This window comes from Lutjanus erythropterus, chromosome 24 (assembly GCF_056507025.1).
Source record: "Lutjanus erythropterus isolate fLutEry1 chromosome 24, fLutEry1.hap2, whole genome shotgun sequence".
NCBI lineage: Eukaryota > Metazoa > Chordata > Actinopteri > Lutjaniformes > Lutjanidae > Lutjanus > Lutjanus erythropterus.
Window position 1 is genome coordinate 6,737,770 of NC_139340.1, and position 17,597 is coordinate 6,755,366.

The 17,597-nt window shown below is 40.2% G+C and overlaps 1 protein-coding gene across 1 annotated transcript; it reads left to right on the plus strand.

The window, feature by feature from the left end:
* Window positions 1-1,256: 1,256 nt before the first annotated feature.
* osbpl11 (oxysterol binding protein-like 11) lies at window positions 1,257-16,332 on the plus strand. Its single transcript, XM_084713770.1, has 13 exons — window positions 1,257-1,660; window positions 3,154-3,222; window positions 4,554-4,729; window positions 5,463-5,542; window positions 6,440-6,628; window positions 8,797-8,995; window positions 9,881-10,026; window positions 10,941-11,081; window positions 12,458-12,917; window positions 13,460-13,646; window positions 14,039-14,221; window positions 14,492-14,645; window positions 15,573-16,332. The coding sequence occupies exons 1-13, from the start codon at window positions 1,545-1,547 to the stop codon at window positions 15,627-15,629; spliced, it is 2,157 nt and encodes a 718-aa protein (XP_084569896.1). The 5' UTR covers window positions 1,257-1,544; the 3' UTR covers window positions 15,630-16,332.
* Window positions 16,333-17,597: the final 1,265 nt, after the last annotated feature.

Below are 17,597 nucleotides of genomic sequence, written 5' to 3' on the forward strand. Positions count from 1 at the left end.
TGCAGGTGGTTAGAGTTGGGCTGATGAGGTGGGAGTGGCTGGCAGGTAGAGCGGAGCAGAGGCAGGGAGAGATTGGAAAATAACTGAGGCACAGGGGCAGGAGGGAAACTGGGAGAATGGGGAACAGGTCAAGGGAAATTGAGCCTGCAGAACTGTGACAAAAACAGAAATTTTACTATTTAAAAAAAAACTTAAGATAACACCAGATACACAAAAATGGTCTCTCCGAAGGCATTTATTAGTTTCTGACTATGGGAGAGTGGAGAAAACAGTAAAATTCCACAAAACTATATCTCTGATATCCTTTTGATAATTAATATAATAACTAAGATAATATTTTTTTCATTTTTATCTACTGAGCCTCCCCTGAAACCAATAATAAATGTTTGCAAACAACTCACCATAAGTTAAAAATGGGTGAAAATGTATATATACATGTGTGTGTGTATATATATATATATATACATATATGTACACATGCATTTATTATTTAGCATTTTTAATTACTAAATTACTTCATATAACAAAAAAGAAAAGTAAAATTGCTTATCTAAAGTTTTTAGTCACCAATTATTATCATTATTATTGTTGTGTTTCATTTTTATACTATGCTCATTGTATATTCCATTAGGGTGATTCATTCCAATGTATTTTATGCAAAAGATTGATAATGACAGTTTCAAAAGGGTAATTAAAAATTTTGAAAAATATATCTATACATTTTAATATTTATATGTTTGCTTACTTGTTTATTTATTAAGTAAAACACCAGTAACCCAAAATAAAAATAAACAATTGCTCAACTTCCGGTTTAGTTCTAGCTATACCTTTTTTTTTTTTTTTGCCATTTTGTTCTTTTCCCTCTGTGTTTTTTTTTTTTTTTTGTCAGAAGATGGGAAATAAGGTTTGATAGAATTATCTGGCTATTGTTAATTTGTTTTCTATTTTAATTTCTATCATCCATCGATTCGCGGAAGCCTGCGCTCGTGAGCTAGTCACATGACTGTCTTCGGTCCTGTTTGAGAAGCGAACCCAAGATTTGCAAAACTCTCGCGAGATTTGTAAGTATTTGTTCATTATTGTAAATCTTAAACAAACTAATTATGTTTTATAACGTTACAATGCTTTGGTTAAGATTCTGGGTTGGTTCGGGGGCAGAAACACTTGGTTAGTGTTGGGGAAAGGTCATGGTTCGGGTTAAAATGATCATCTCGCGAGATCTTTCTCCTGGAGTTCCCTTCTGGACACGACCACTGTTTTCCTGGCAGAGCAGTAAATATCAGTTGAGCTAGGAGAAGGCAGGCTATCTGGCAACTCCCTGACTCTCAGCTAAATAGACAATGTTTTAACATTTTAACAGTCTGGCGTCTGTTGGGTGTGAGGTGCGTTTCGATAAGCGATGAACCGACAGCTTCCCTTTGTGTTACTATAAGGGAGACTCGTCCACTTAAACCTGTGGTGACTTAGCTAGCTTAGCTTGACAGGTTAGCTTAACGCTAGCAAGCTGAGTTAGCGTCTAAAGGAGGGCTTCGTTGCCAGTGACTATGCAAGGGGAAACCACGGCTTTACGAATAACGGAAAACGAAGGCAAGCTGGATGTATTTCCCCAGAACAGGACTCCCAGTTCGGGGAGAGCGAGTGCCAAAAGCTGGCAGTACAGGTGAGTGGCTGTTAAACATGCTAACGCTCATATAGTTAATATTTATTTATTTATGTATTTAATTTATTTATATTTAATACTTAATACGCATAATAATAATCCAATGGTGCAATACATAGGTTACACAGGCATCATTACTGCATTGTTCATTATTTTGTGCATGTGAACCAATTTACACTTTCATCCCAACGCCCTTATCTTCAGCATTATTGTTGTTTCACCCTGTTACACATTTTTACAGATCTTGTATAAATTAGTATAATGCACTGATTTTTTTCAGATATTTTTTACGTACTTAGGATTTCCCCTGTTTCTCCTTTCATATTTTCTATATGCTTATATAGGCCTGGGCGATATAGCTGAAAAACTGAAGTTTCATATCAGTTGATAACAAAAATTATTGGTAACCAGGAAAAGGCAACACACACAATATCATGATAAAAATCTATCACAATATCTAGTCTCATATCATGATTCAGTGCAATATTGATATATTGCCTAGCTCTGTCCTTATATGTACTTCTACTCTTGAATGGGAGTAACTGTAACACAAACAATTTCCCCCCAGGGATCAATTAAGCATATCTGATTAAGCTGCTTTACTGATTTTAGGCATATTTTGTTTATGTAGCCCAGGGGTCAGCTATGTTTACGATCAAAGGTGCCATTTTTGGCCCAAAAAAGAAAAAAAAAAACAAGTGACCTGTGAACCTGATTTGTCATTACTTTGGTGCCTGAAAATGATTTTTTTTTTTTTATTATTATTCTTATTATTTTAACCATCATTCACTTTCTTGTCAGTGAGTTTACCCAGTGATTTTTTTTTTTTTTTAATGATTATTTTTTGGGCTTTTCCCTTTGTTTTGGATAGAGACAGCTGAAGATATGACAGGAAAGGGGGTAGAGACAGGGGGAATGATATGCAGCAAATGGGTCACAGGCAGGAATTGAACCAGCAACTGCTGCAGAGGAACAGTACATGGGGTGAATGCTCTACCAACTGAGCTATGGGAGCACCCCCTGATTATTATTTTTTTTTAAATACAACTTCTCAAGAAAAGATGTGTAGGTGGGTAAAACTCCATTGCAGTATGTTGCCTTGAAAGTTTGAGTATTCTCAACTTGTCGGGTTATTAATTTCCATAGAATTTTTTGCCAGAACTGCAGTGAGCCACTGTAGAGGGGGTAATGAGCCACATGTGGCTCCGGTGCCACAGGTTGCAGACCCCTGACCCAGCCAAAACAGCACCAGCAGCATTATTGTGATATATCCATACTGCTCTGTTTTTTTCATAATTAACCAATTTGTTATTACGCTGATGATCAAATTTGCCTCCTAATAGAGCAGGTGTCAATTAAATCATAGTACTCTTTTACTAGGCAACTATGATTGATTTGTGCATGAACTGTTGTTTGTTTATGGGTGTGTAGTCCGTCCAAATAATTTAACAAGTGTTCTTTATCTCCTTTGGCTTGACAACCTCTCATGCCAGTGACCACATGGAGAATATTGATGGCTACTTGATGAAATACACAAACCTTGTAACAGGGTGGCAATACAGGTAAGTTTTTTTTCTATATACCTGTGTTTTAGGGGATAGTTAGAGATAGGATTATTTAAAGTGAGATTGTGTGAGATACTTACCCATACTCAGCTGGGCTAGGATGATGCACTTAACTCTTGATTCCATCAGGAGGATCATGATACTTAGCTTCCGATTTGATATGTGTTGCAATCAGATATTCCAATTTACTATTGTGATTTTTGTCTCCCTTTTTACAGTATGCCTAAGAATAACAATACTGAAGTAGCCAGTCTTCTTTCTGTGGTCTTGTTTGCTTACATAGGTCATATAGAGGCATCAGTAACAAATGGAGACTCTTTTATGGCAAATTAAAAACTGTCTGTAGTAGCTTTAAGAGAATCTTTTTTTTTTTTTTATCTCATGTCCTTTATAGTCAGTGTATTACCAACAGTAGATGGCGGTCAACATGTCTGCAGTTTAGAGAAGCAGCAGGAGTACCGGTGTAGGAAGCTGAGCAATGAATAGCCATGGACAGGGTCAGCAGCAAAATGTATTTAAGCCACCTAAATATAGGCCCGTCTAAGAAAATCAATATCAGATTAGGTGTATGCTATACTTAGAATATTTTCACCACTTAACTTTGTCATTACACAGCCTTCTATGATGGGAAACTACCTTTATATAAGCCAAATAATGGTCTCTCCAGACCAGCCAAATTCCATTGGCAAAATCAGTAGTGTTACCTTGCAGAACACCTGAGTTGTGGGTCTACCGCTGCCTCAATCTTTCAGTTTACTTGAGTTCTTGTGTGACTTCTGAAAATCCAAACTAACCTTTTAAAACACCAAAGTCACACAATAACACAAACAAAATTAACAGAATGAGGCAGCAGTAGACCCACAACTCTAACGTTCTGCAAGTTAAATGGAGAGAGTGATACTTTTAACAGTTTCCTGCTGAAAAAGGCTGTCTGATGGCAAAGTAAAGCAGGGAAAGTATTCTGAATATAGCATACACTTAAACTAATGTAGGGTTTTTATTATGTGGCTAAAACACATTTTGCTGCTGACCCTGTCCACAGCAGTATATTGCAAACTGGACTCTTCCTGACCGCCATTTACACTGACTTTCTAGAAGTACCTCATACAACCTCATATCAAATAAACTAAACCATCTGTTTAATATAATTCCAACCTAAAATGTATGGTGTCCCTATCAAGGGTAAGAACAAAGAACTCTCTTATCAGCATTCACCAGCCTCTTTCAGCCAAGTTCATTGTTGTAATCCAGTCTAATCCAATTCAGGTAATGCCATGGTGGTTTGTAGTGGGGACGGACATTGTCATGGTGGCTGTTGTTGTTTGCAGGTTCTTTGTCTTAAACAATGAGGCGGGCTTGCTGGAGTACTTTGTCAATGAGCAGTCGCGGCCCCAGAAGCCCCGCGGCATGCTCCCCCTGGCAGGGGCCGTCATCTCCCCGAGCGATGAGGACTCGCACACCTTCACTGTCAACGCCATCAGCGGGGAGCAGTACAAGCTCAGGGGTGTGTACCTTAAATACACACACAGGGTGGCTACAGGACCTTAAAATGTCTTAAAATGTCTTGAATTCACATTTACTAATAAAAAGTCTAAAAAGTATTTAATACTCTTAAATTCTGTGTGGGAAAGTCTTAAAAATGTATTTATTGAATGCTCCAATATTGGACTAAAATGGTTTAAAATTCACTTGAAGCGTGATAGTTGAATTTGAATGCCTCTGTTGTCCTGTTAGAGGTTTATCATCTACAAATGTTCTTCAACTTCATCAGTTATTGTCATTTTGCTGTACTTATAATTTTGAGAAGTTAAGAGTACACCTACATTTTTACATTTGATGTTTAGCTGTACGACAAAGTTGGCATTAATTGCGTTAAAAGGTCACAAAAGTTACATTTAACTTGCTCTTACTTGTAGACATCCTGCACACACTGAATTCTTGACATTTATTTTTAATCGTTGTGTATCTACAGTAAATAAATTTAGTTCCTTCTGACATTTCACTTCCAGGATCAGAGCTTTTCCCCTTAATGCTGCTTCTCAGCTCCATTTTGTCTATCTTCAGGCCTACTGTCGTCACCATCCATCAGGATCATACAGTATTGATCTGGATGTTTTCCATTATCTGCTGCAGAAGTGTACGGGAATCGATGCTGAGAAAGCTCAACCTGGAGTAACCGTAATAAAGTTTTGCTCACTTGTTTTTCTTTTGTTTGTGTTTGTGTGTGATTGTTTTAGCCACCGATGCCAAAGAGAGGCAGCACTGGGTGAGCAGACTGCAGATCTGCACGCAGCACCACACAGAGGCCATGGGGAAGGTAAGGTGTTGTGTGACTGGCGTGCATATGAGCACGTGTTGATGTTTGCAAAGGTCACTCACACCTCATTCTTGTTCCTTCGTGCAAGTATGCAAAGACCTTATACATATATTCCCTTAAAGGTCTTCTGCACTGCACTGTATGTGTGATGAGCCTTTCAAAATGTGACTCACACATTTCACATCTGCGGATGTGAACTAGTCAGTCCTGCTTCCTGTTTTCCTTCCTCACATGCCAATGAAGCAATTGAACAAAGCCAGTGCAGAGCTGTGAAATATTAATGTTTATGTAAAACTGTATCAGGTTTTAACCTGTGTGTGTAAGCACTGTAATCACTAGTATTGATCTGGATATTGATCTACAGACTACTGTGCTGCCCACATTCTGTTTTAAAGTTCCTGAGATACATGAGAAGTAACAACACAGAACTCCCCAAGGTTTTCTTCTTAGCAGTGGTTGGAAATAGTTACATGTATGAAAAAAAAAGAAGCTTACGTGCCTTGAAGTATGTTTGACTGCAAAATATAACTTGTTAAAACAACGTGGAACCTATTTTCCCTCGTTTTTGTGGCTAAGTGACTAGCCACTAACTGGATGATGCAGAACTGAGCTGCAATGTAATCCCTTTAGTACGTCCACTTCATGAGCTTGTCTTTGTCATTGACAGGCTCAGATTTTTATTCAACGTGTCTGTCAACATCATGGAAAGGATAGCTACTAGGGCTGTCACCAACCAGTATCAAAAGCTGTTGTCCCGATTAGTCACTCAAACACAAAACAATGGGAAAATATGGTATATGATGCATTTGCCCTCAGAATATTCCTCTCAGAAATTAACCCTTGAGATAATCTTAGTGAATTAAATTGTAACGACAGCTCACATTTTGCATTGCACAGAGCAATCCCCCACCCAAGTCCCGGAGCTACTCCATGGCATCTCAAGGCAGCGGCAGCTCCCCCATGTCCCTGCGCCGGCCCAGCCAAAACCCCGCCACGATATTTGGCTGGACGCAGGTCCACAAGGGCTCGTCACTCTACTCCAGCAAGAGGTCCCTGCTGCCAGACCACCTGCTGGACGCCAGAGAGGTACAGCACAGCAAGCTCTGAATTTATTCCTGCTGTTATGCTTATTAAGAAATTGAGATGTTGTGACCAGCAACTGAAACGAAACTGAAATAGCTAAGAATGTTTTTTAAAATAATGGTCAATAGTTGATTTATCAATCAGTTATTGAAAAAACAATTTATAGAGTGTGGTGGTGGCTGTATCTGCAGAGATGCTGGCTTCAGCCTGAATTTTCATTTTATTTTTGTCACAGTTTTACTGTGCTCAGCATGTTTCACCAACCCAAAATGTTCGTATTTGATGCCCTGATGCATTTATGAATAGCTCGGACAATAGAGTGCCGTACCAGGTTATGTACCCGTAGATACCTAACAGGTGACCTGCAAAAAAGTTGTGTAATGAGTAAAAAATATAGTTATATAAATTCACAGGTGCGGGCAGCAGGCAAGAACCATAACGTAACATATGCAATTTTCTTTTCGGGGGAAATCAGAAATAAAAATGATTGCACAGTGTTTTTAACATCAGCATCCACTAATACAGTAATATCAAGCCAAATCAGATGGCAGGATTTTATTGTGAAAGTTCACGATACAACCTTTGACCCCACACCTTTGATCAGGGCTAGCTGCTGACTAAAACTGATGACATTAAAGCAATAATAGCCAGTAGAGAATGCTAAATTATATACGTTGTCAAAGGCCAAGTCGGTGACTTTGCTGCTTGTAAATAGTAACAATTTTGTAATTTTCAGGAGATTAGGATTAAAATGTTTCTGGTGTATAGAGGAAAATGTCCTCTATTTATTTTGAATTCTTTTGGCTGGATGAGTATGAGAAGTAAATAAATAAATAAGGGTGGCTAAATCATTCAGTCTATTAATGGCATAGATTTATTCATCAAGGATACACGTGACAGGAGAGGTTATTGGCTGTTATTGTACATTTCAGTTCTATTAATCAGAAAGTGACATAGCCTCAGCCATAAGTGTTGGCTGTCATAACATCTGGGAAAATAATTAAACAAGCTGACGCTCGACTCACTACATGATGTTTCATTAATGTTTAAACTTCAGGCCAGTGTTGAGCTCTTAAAGAGCTTCTTACAAGTACAAACAGCATTATGTTCCTACAAGACATGCAGCGGTAAATGTAAAATATTTAAGACTTTGTAGTCACGCTTTTGTTGATTTAGATTTGTTTAGTTGTGAGCTGTCACTGAAATCTTCTTTGGGTGATGCTGATTGACCACAAGAGGGTGCTGTTGTCTTATCTTGAGCATCAGGAGACGACAGTAGCACAGAACTAATCAATCATGCATTGTGTTCTCTATGGATTTTTAATCAGAACACAGCTGTTAGTTGAAGGGATTTTCAATGTTTGAGCTGAGCTTTGAAGAAAGACCCTATCTTGGCTTGCAAAAGCTCATGTAAAGTTTTGTTTCTGTCTGTTAAATCTTGCAGTCCATCAGTGTATTTACTCTCCTTGTCACAGATGGGAGATAAGGTCGCAACAATCATGTGCAGTAAAGCTGTTGCAGTGTCTTTAGCATGATTTTTTTTAATATGTTGAGGTTGCTAGTAGTGTTGTCAGGATACCAAAATTATGACTTTGATATGATAAAATATCTCCAGAACGATACTGAAATGATACCACGGCAAAAATCTAAAACAGCAGGAAAAGTAGAGAAATAATACATAGTAGGGCTGAACGATTTTGAAAAAATATCTAATTGCGATTATTTTTACTGATATTGCAATTGCAATATTGGAGGGAATGAAAATTTTTACATCATTATTCTTATTTTCATTGAAAAACATATTAAAAGTCTGATTTCTGTGGTGATCTGTACCAAATGATGCACTGATTTGTTGACTGATTGATTAGTTGTCAACTATTAATGCAACCTCTGCCATAGTAAGTTTTTAAAATTTTGAGTAAGATGGAAAAGCCAAGGCATACTGGTTTAATGTTTATGTTAATGTTATTGCCTCAAAACATGTATTTGTGCATCAGTCAAAATAGAGGCCAAATAAAAAGATCTCAGGTAATTTACACAGATAAACTTGTCTCTTATGCCTTCTATATGTATCCCTGGACACAGTTCATTACATTCAAACGAGATGTGGCAACCTCGATACATTTGTATTTGCCTCAAATAACAAACTGTCCTTGTGATTCCCCCTCCAGATGATGAGCCAGGCCCAGGGCCAGCACAGAGACCTGATCCAGAGCATTGAGGGTCTGCCTGCAGCCCCTGGCCTCTCCCCTCTCGACCAGGACTTGCTGATGCTCAAGGCTACCTCCATGGCCACCATGAACTGCCTCAATGAGTGCCTGCACATCCTGCACCTGCAGCAGGTGGCCAGGCAGAGAGGCTCGCTGGGAGGTCAGTGGAGGGAGGGGTGTGTGTATATTGTGTGCGTCTGAATATGGTGATTGTTGTTTCCTGCCTTCTGTTGGCCTGTTTAGCCCTTCAGGTTATTGCAGGTAAATGCATTGTCCTCAAAACAAATCATAGTCTTGCACATGCAGGCTTGCAGCCAGTGTAACAGTTTGCTTTGGCTGGACAGTGGAATTATTTTGCATTATTGATAAGGAACCGTACCTATTCTTACCACCTGTCTCGAAGGTAACGAGATCTCAGATGGTTAAAATATCCATCCGCAGCACTTTGAGGACAGAGAGCAGCTCTAAATCTGCTTCAGATTAAAAACACACAAATTTAAGTTTTGAAGAGAAATGTCTTGCTGGTATCTCAACCTTTTCTGTTTTTTTTAGGATGATTTGAAGAGTGGAAAATATCAAGCTAACGTCCCACTTTTTCACAGCAGATCTCATTACTCAATGTATATTTCATTAGGCCAGTCTCAGCACAGCAGCCAATCAGATTAAGCTGTCCGACGACACACAAGGTGAATTTGAATGAGATCTGCCCACCTCGAAACATACATAAAAAAATGCCCACGCCATACCGAGACGGTTTAACCAATCAGAGGACAGGGATGTTTCCTGTCAGCGAGGCCAAAGTATCCTGATACTCAACTCATGGGGGGGGGGGTTGGGTTACACTCTTTAGGTCTAGGGCAGCTGGGGAAGTACTCGCCATCTGTCCAGGCAGCAGCCAGTTGGTTGTGAGGTGTTGCGTGGCGGCTGGCGGTGTAGTGTGTGTGTGTGTGTGTGTGTTCAGCTGTGAGTGTCGGGGGATTTGGGAGGGAGGGGGGGGACAGTGCCGTGAGTACGTCTGAACCTGTGTGCTCCCTGTCCATGGCAGGACCCACCATCGAGTGGTTGGAGCCCAAGCTGCCCGACATCCTGAAGAATGGCAGCAGCTCCCTGGGCAGCTTCACGACAGGGGAGGGCCCGCTGGAGGGGAGCCGCCTGGAGCTCAGCAGCCCCGAGTCCTGCAGCTTCTCTGGGGTAAGACCGAGGAAATGACTCCTGCTCTCCCCCTGCACGCAGCTAAGTGCTATTCTGGAAACAGATGTACCATCCTGTTGGTTATCAAGTTGTTTTGACTTAAGTTTATTTCCCTTGTAGAGATTACAAGACAAAAAAACAGTATATTTAGAAGCTCTTCACCGCTTTACTTGGCTGTCACACAGCCTTTAATGATAAAAACTATCATTATATAAACCAAATATTGTTTTCTCCAAACCAACCAATCTCCCTTGGCTAAATCTGTCATTTTACCTCTCAGAATACAGGACCTGCTGGTCTTCTTCTGCCTTGATCCATTAGTTAGTTTGTGTTATTGTATGATTTTGGTGTTTTTAAAGGTTAGTTCAGATTCACCAAGAGTCTCACAATAACTCAAACAAACTCACACATTGAGACAGTGGTAGACCAGCATCTCCTGTTTTTTGCAAGTTAAAATGGCTCATTTTGTCCATGGAGTTTGGTTGGTTCGGGGAAAACATTTTTTTTGGCCTTTGCTTGGTCTGTATATACATACTAAAATTGATGATGCCTTTTTTTTAACTGGCTTAAAATACCTTTTTTTTGCTCACCCTGCCCAGAGCTGTATATTGCTTAGCTTCCATGCTGATTCTCTTCTCTACTTCTCCAAACTGGAGGCGTGTCAACCACCATCTACTGTCGGTGATACACTGACTATGGATAAATACCTCACACAACCCCACTTCAAATAATCCAAACTATCTCTTCAGTGCTTTTTAATCCAGCCACAAATCATTCGATTTATATTTTTTGCTTTTTATAAACTTGGTCAAGCAGGTATACAGGCGCCCCACAGCATAAACAAATAGTAACGTTCAACCTCTGCAGAGTCATCCAAGCAAGTCATTGACTAACTAACTAACTTACTCTCTCAGGAGCAGGAAGACATTGATGGTGAAGATGAAATGGAGGACTGCTTCACAGACAAGGAGGAAGACCTGGGTGCTGTGGAGGAGGAGCGCAGCGTCATCCTACACCTGTTGTCCCAGCTGAAGCTGGGCATGGACCTCACGCGGGTAGGTCAAGTTCCATGTACTGCCAAGCAGCAAAACTAGCCCCTTCCACCACTGACTGAAATTCCCACACTTTCTGGGTTTTCTGTATCATTACCAGGATTATGTTGTGAAAGATGTTGGTACTTCAGCTGTATGATGCACTGTGTGATGTGATATGAAATATACAGTTTGTAACATGTTGCATTGTGAATAGAAATGGGTTAAGTCTTGAAACTTTGCATTTTTTTTTTTTTTGGATTTGCATTTCTGTCACAACAGAGCTGCAACACTGCAGTTTAATTGTGTTGTGGGTTTTCTGCTCTGAATTGAAGTTTTTTTTTAGTTGAGTTGCTCTGAGCGCTCCTGCAAAAACGCATAAGTCTCAGAGTCTAAAATACAAAGTGGCCAGGATGCATTAGCAGCATGCATGCATGGACAGTATAAAGGTATTATGGCATATCAGGAAATTAAAAAATCCTGACTGTATGATTTTTAATACAGTCATAAATATAGATGCTCCTCTTACTATTAAACTGATAGGAAAACACTGTATTGAAATGCACAGGTTTGGCCAGACAGACACATTTTAAATGATAACCCTGACAAAGTGTATTCAACATGTGAAGTTATTTAACAACTGCACACATGATATAACATTATTACTAAAAGACTGAGGTAGCTAGCTAGCTTGCACCCCAACAAACATTGGTTGGACAGTGAAATACGAAATGTATATGTATACAAAAGATGACAGAAATACACTCAATAACGCGGAAAAAGGCAGGGATTAGATTAAATGCTGTGGACTTTGAGGTGATCCTCTAGCCAGGCGGCCAACAGCAAATGCAGTGGTAACGTTTGCGGTCTATGGTAGAGCAAAGTTTAATGCTTTTCCCACGTGTGCTTTTGTGTCACGTTTTATGGTGTGCAGTGAGGTATGGTGTGGTTGACAGCCACTATGTTGAAAAACAGGTCAGTCTTGACAGTAGTTGAACTTGTCTGGATAGAAAAAGATTGGAATCTGGACCCTGCATAAATGAAGCAGTCAGCAGATGCGGAGCTGCTGTCAGGTCTGCCTTTAAATAGTCTTACAGGCTGAAATAAGCACTTCTTACTTTCTAATTACTTATCCTGAACACTTGCACACAAACACACACTCTCACACACACACACTTACAAACACCAGGAGTCGAGTCCTGCACAGACATTCAATCTTCAGTGTCAGTTTGTTCTAGTATTTGGATATCCTCCTCTTGGGTTTCTGATTTATCGCAGTTAATCTGGTGGATCCGCTGACACTGCGACCCCGGGGTCGTGCCCAGTGGACGTCACATGGTCACTTTCTCGGTTCACTGATGGTTAATAATGTGACCTATTTATCTGGGCTTTTCTTCCAGGTGGTCCTCCCCACCTTCATCCTCGAGAAACGCTCTCTGCTCGAGATGTATGCTGACTTCATGTCACACCCGGACCTCTTTGTGGCCATCACCGATGGCAGCAGCCCCGAGGACCGCATGGTTCGGTTCGTGGAGTACTACCTCACTTCCTTCCACGAGGGCCGCAAGGGTGCCATCGCCAAGAAGCCCTACAACCCCATCATTGGTGAGACCTTTCACTGCTCCTGGAAAGTACCCAGAAGACCAGAGGCCTCTAAAGAGCCCTCGCAGGGAAGCCCTGACCCGGCTGCCCCCCAGGACCCTTACCAAGTGCGCTTCGTGGCCGAGCAGGTGTCCCACCACCCCCCAGTGTCTGGCTTCTATGCTGAATGCCAGGAGAGGCGGATGTGTGTGAATACGCATGTGTGGACCAAGAGCAAGTTCATGGGAATGTCCATCGGGGTATCCATGATCGGGGAAGGTAAGCATGTGTGTTGGTGTAATCATGAATCCCAAGAACTGTAAGAAACATTTTTTTAAGTCATTCGAATTAGGGCTGGAAGATATGGACAAAATCTAGTGTGATATTTTTTTGACCAAATACCTCAATCAATCAGTGAATGAATATTGATACTGTCACAAAATATTAACACAAGATTTTGATGGAAGCCCAATTCCATGAGTAAAAGAAAAAATATCTCTAATCTTTTTGAATTTTAAATGTTGAACATTTCCAACTAAGTAATTTACCAGCCTGAAATACATCTTTTTCCTATGGAAGCCCATTTCCTCCAGTAAAAGAAAACCATATCCCCATTATAAATCCTAATTTTGCCTCATAATTATATCTTACCATGGGATATATTTTTCTTTCACTGGTTGAAATGCGCTTCCATACCTCCCAAGTACGACTAATGAGCTAATTAATTTTGGCAGAACAGTCAACTGAAGAAGTAATAAGAAAGTTTCCAAAACATTGCACCTACGACTAATGCTTCTCTCTTCATCTGTTTATCTCTTTAGGTTGTCTGTATTTGCTGGAACATGATGAAGAGTACACTTTCACGCTGCCTTGTGCGTATGCACGCTCCATCCTCACTGTCCCCTGGGTGGAACTGGGCGGCAAAGTCAACATCGGATGCGCCAAGTCAGGCTACTCGGCAGTCATCACGTTCCAGACAAAACCGTTTTATGGTGGCAAATTGCACAAGTGAGTTCCTCTTGTGGTACAAGTTGATATTAACACTGTTGCAACCTCTCTGATTTGTTGAGTTGATATAGGATCGCAGGTGGTGTAGTACTTCTCTATAAATTTGTGAATGACGTGAATAAGTGATTATCAGTGGGTAGGTGTGCATTAAACTGTTTGACAGCACGACATGGAAGAAACACTGGACATGAATCGTCATGACTTCAGCCATTTAGCACACACCTACTCATTGATTATCCTGCTCATACCATGATCATTGTCCAACAATATGCATTTTTTGGTGATCAGGAATAATTCTAGTCCCTTTTACAGCCAAACTCAGTGGACAAGTAACACTTGGTATAAATGAAATTAAATTGTGTTCTTCATTTCATCGTCTTGCCTGAATGTAGGGTAACAGCGGAGGTGAAGCACAACACCACCAATGCAGTGGTGTGTCGCGTGCAGGGCGAGTGGAACGGCGTTCTGGAGTTCAGCTACACCAGTGGAGAGACGAGGGTGGTCGACGTCACCAAGCTGCCTGTGACAAAGAAGAGCGTTCGGCCGATTGAGAAGCAGGGACCGACTGAATCGAGGTCAGAATAAGAGTTGTTCAGATCCACCCTGTGTGCTCCACATGTTTCAGCCTACTTTTCCAAAAAGTTTTACTGTCAGAGTAGATTTAAGAAACAGTTTTCTGACATTTTATTCACCAAACAATTGATCGATGAATCTTACACATGAAGCGTGCACCTTATAAATCTTGACATTTTGTGGCAAAGCTTCATCTGTTGCATAGCGGACATCTGCAGTCTAATTTCTTTTAGTTTCCTGAGAAGTTGTTTAATTAATTCACTGAATTTCAGGCGCCTGTGGCAGCATGTGACGGAGTCCCTACGTGAGAAAGACATCGAAAAAGCCACGGAGCACAAGAGGCTTCTGGAGGAGAGGCAGCGGACGGAGGAGAGGCACCGCGCTGAGACTGAAACCCCTTGGAGGACAAGATACTTTGACAGAGAGGTGAGCATGTCAGCCACAATGGCGCTCCTTTAATTTATTTTCCCATCATGAAGGTTCAATGGCATTTTCAGAGTTTATTACAGACTTCATGCAAAGAAATTTGAAGCACATTCAAGACAAACAAAACAAAGCACACTGAAAAGTCACAAAACAAAACTAAATTTTGAATCACCTCGAAAAATATTTGAATTAAAATGATTCTGTCGTCATATTTCTTATTCGTGGCTGAATAAGTCTTCTATTGATATCTTAAGGCAGTTTTACACCACATGCAGCACGTCAAGCTGCGTGTCATTTTACAGCTCCGTTCATTTGCCCACCAACCACCATACAACTAGAAGAGAAGACACCCCTGCCCACCTGAAGAGATTTTTTACACTTAAAACAGCGACAGTGGTGGCACACTAACTGTCATCTTTTTTATGGTCATCATTAAAAAGCCGCTTTGCGGGTCATAGAGCTCTTTATGTTTCTCCACCTCGACTATAAGTCTTTCCTCATCCATTTCTCAACTGAATTAACTCAACTATGAGATAACAAAACGGGATGTGCTGTGAGTAGGGCACACTTGGTTGCTAGCATCATGACTGATTTCTTAAAACTGTGTTGTTTTTTTGTTTTTTTAAAATCCCCCCCGCTGTTAAAGTGGGACGTCTGCTCCTCTCACTGCCTGAGACAGATGCTGTTGTCTTGGGGGAAGAGTGATGTAGAGTCTGTAGGGACGACAGACGGGGTCATAACATTTGTACATATGAATTTTCATCTCATACAAGTTGCTGAGCTGTTTGTTTGGGTTGAGTAGGATTATTCCAGGGTGTAGTGGATTAAAAAGCTACACAAAGCTTGCCAAATAATTTCCAATCTCAATCAAATAGTCTGATGATACTTCTTCTAATATTCTGACACTCATCTCTTCTTCTCCTCCAGGGTGACGGCTGGGTCTATCACAAACCACTTTGGAAAAACTCTGCATTCAAATCCTAGTTTCTTCAGTCTGTTTCTTGGATGTTGATCATGTAGATTCAGGAATGTGTGAGTGTGTGTGCGAGCGCGTGCGTGTGTGCGTGTGTGTGTATCTGTGCGAGCACACACACACGTGGTTGACGGTTATGAAATGGGAGCATGACCTGCACTGACGTACAGATGAATGCAACATGGGGGAGACGGACAGAGAGACAGCATGACTGAAGGTGTTCTCGAATCTCACTCATGATGTTCACAAAGCCTCGAAGTACAAGCTTTTGTACTGCTGATCAGTTTTTTTTTTTATAATCTAATGTCAACGAAAACATATTCTTGTACAGGTAATGGTACTCTATTTACACAGCCTTAAGATAGTCTGATGAATGATGCTCAACCCGGATATGGTTCTTCTCTTCTTCTCCTTTTTTTAAGCTCTGGTATCACACTGAGGTGATTTTTGAGGAGTAAAATAAGATAGCCAACATAACGAAAACCTAAATAATTGGAATACTGCCTGATAAATGTAATGCTGTGAAACTGTTGTAAATTGGATTTGGTGTACTGGAATGTGAAGTTGCTGTACATGTACATCTACGTTAAAGCGCCTGAAAACCTTGCTTCAAATCAAAGTATTTCACATTTTATGGCTAAGTAACAATGAAAAAACACTTTAGGTACTAGATTTTGGGGGATTAACAGTCATAAACTCAGCTAATCTGCTTCATCTGGATGTGTGATTTCAATAACCTGCTAACTGTCATCTGTATTTATCTTAATCCTGATTGGTGCACAAAATACTGTGACAAATCAAGTTACACCTACTTCAAACCTGTGAGCAGAACATAAAGAAAACAGATAAACAAAAAGTTTTCCGGGGCTTTTTAAAATAAAAACTAGTTGACCATACTAACACACTGTTCTCAAGGAGTAGCTAATCGCCCTACTTTGAATTTGTCTGTAAGCATCCAAATCTTTGAGCAGTTGCGTAAAAACATTTTTAATTTGCAAAGATAAAACAAAGACAAAAAAGGACAGTTGCTCTCTCAAATTTGTGTGGATTTTAGTTTAGCTTAGCATAAACACAGGAGGAGGAAACTGCTAGCCTGAGTGTGTCAGAAGGCTAAAAAAACACAACAGAAAGCTTAGCAGGACCTTTAAAGCTCACTAATTAAAATATTTTTATGTCTCATTTATTTAAAATGTACAAAATCTGAATTGCAAAAACGTCACATTCTGGTTTTACTGGGGACTATTTCTTGGCTGGGAGCAGTGACTTCCTTTCATCTCATCATTTTTGTGAGGTTGTTGCTTTTGGCCAAGAAATAATATGGCACTTCCCTCCTGTTTTCAGTCTTCATGCTAACTTAAGCTAACTTAGCTGTAGGTTTATATTGAAGGCACAGTCACGGGAGTTGCTGTCGATTTTCTCACCTTAGTCTTATCAATGTTGGCTTATTTAAAGGAGCAATATTTAATAGATGGGGTATCTATTAAATATTGCACTGTCACAAGGGTTTTTTTTTTTAAATGGTCAAAATTGAAATAGCATGAGATGAGCTCCAGAAAACACTCGAGCCTACTGTTCCTATAATTCAGTATTCTAACGTTTTCATTAGACCCACCCATAGAGGGGCAAAGTCCCTCCCCTTCTGGTGGACCTTATCCCAGAAAAATATGTTTTATTTGAAAGATAATTTTTCAAGTCAAGAAAGTCAGTTTCTCTTAAGACTGAAAATACGTAATCAGCAAGACTACACACCAAACACCCGTTTGAGTGATGTCATGACGTTACAAGGGACAGCCATGTTGGTGATATTTGTGGTATATTGTGCGAGAGAAAACTAAATGCTACTACGACAAATTTTATCACTGGTGTGACTCTTTTAATTTGCAAAATTGTCTTGAGCCTTCATAAGTCCCGCCTGTTTTTGCTTTGTGCTCCAATAACAGTGAAGCAAATTTGGCATCCTGTAGAACCTCTGTTATATC

What these genes read in the sequence shown, in the direction of transcription:
- osbpl11 (XM_084713770.1), top strand. Translation starts at nt 1,545, where the DNA reads ATGCAAGGGGAAACCACGGCTTTACGAATAACGGAAAACGAAGGCAAG. An exon ending in GCCAAAAGCTGGCAGTACAG is followed by an intron (nt 1,661 to 3,153) that starts GTGAGTGGCTGT and finishes CTCTCATGCCAG; the next exon opens with TGACCACATGGAGAATATTG. An exon ending in CAGGGACCGACTGAATCGAG is followed by an intron (nt 14,222 to 14,491) that starts GTCAGAATAAGA and finishes ACTGAATTTCAG; the next exon opens with GCGCCTGTGGCAGCATGTGA.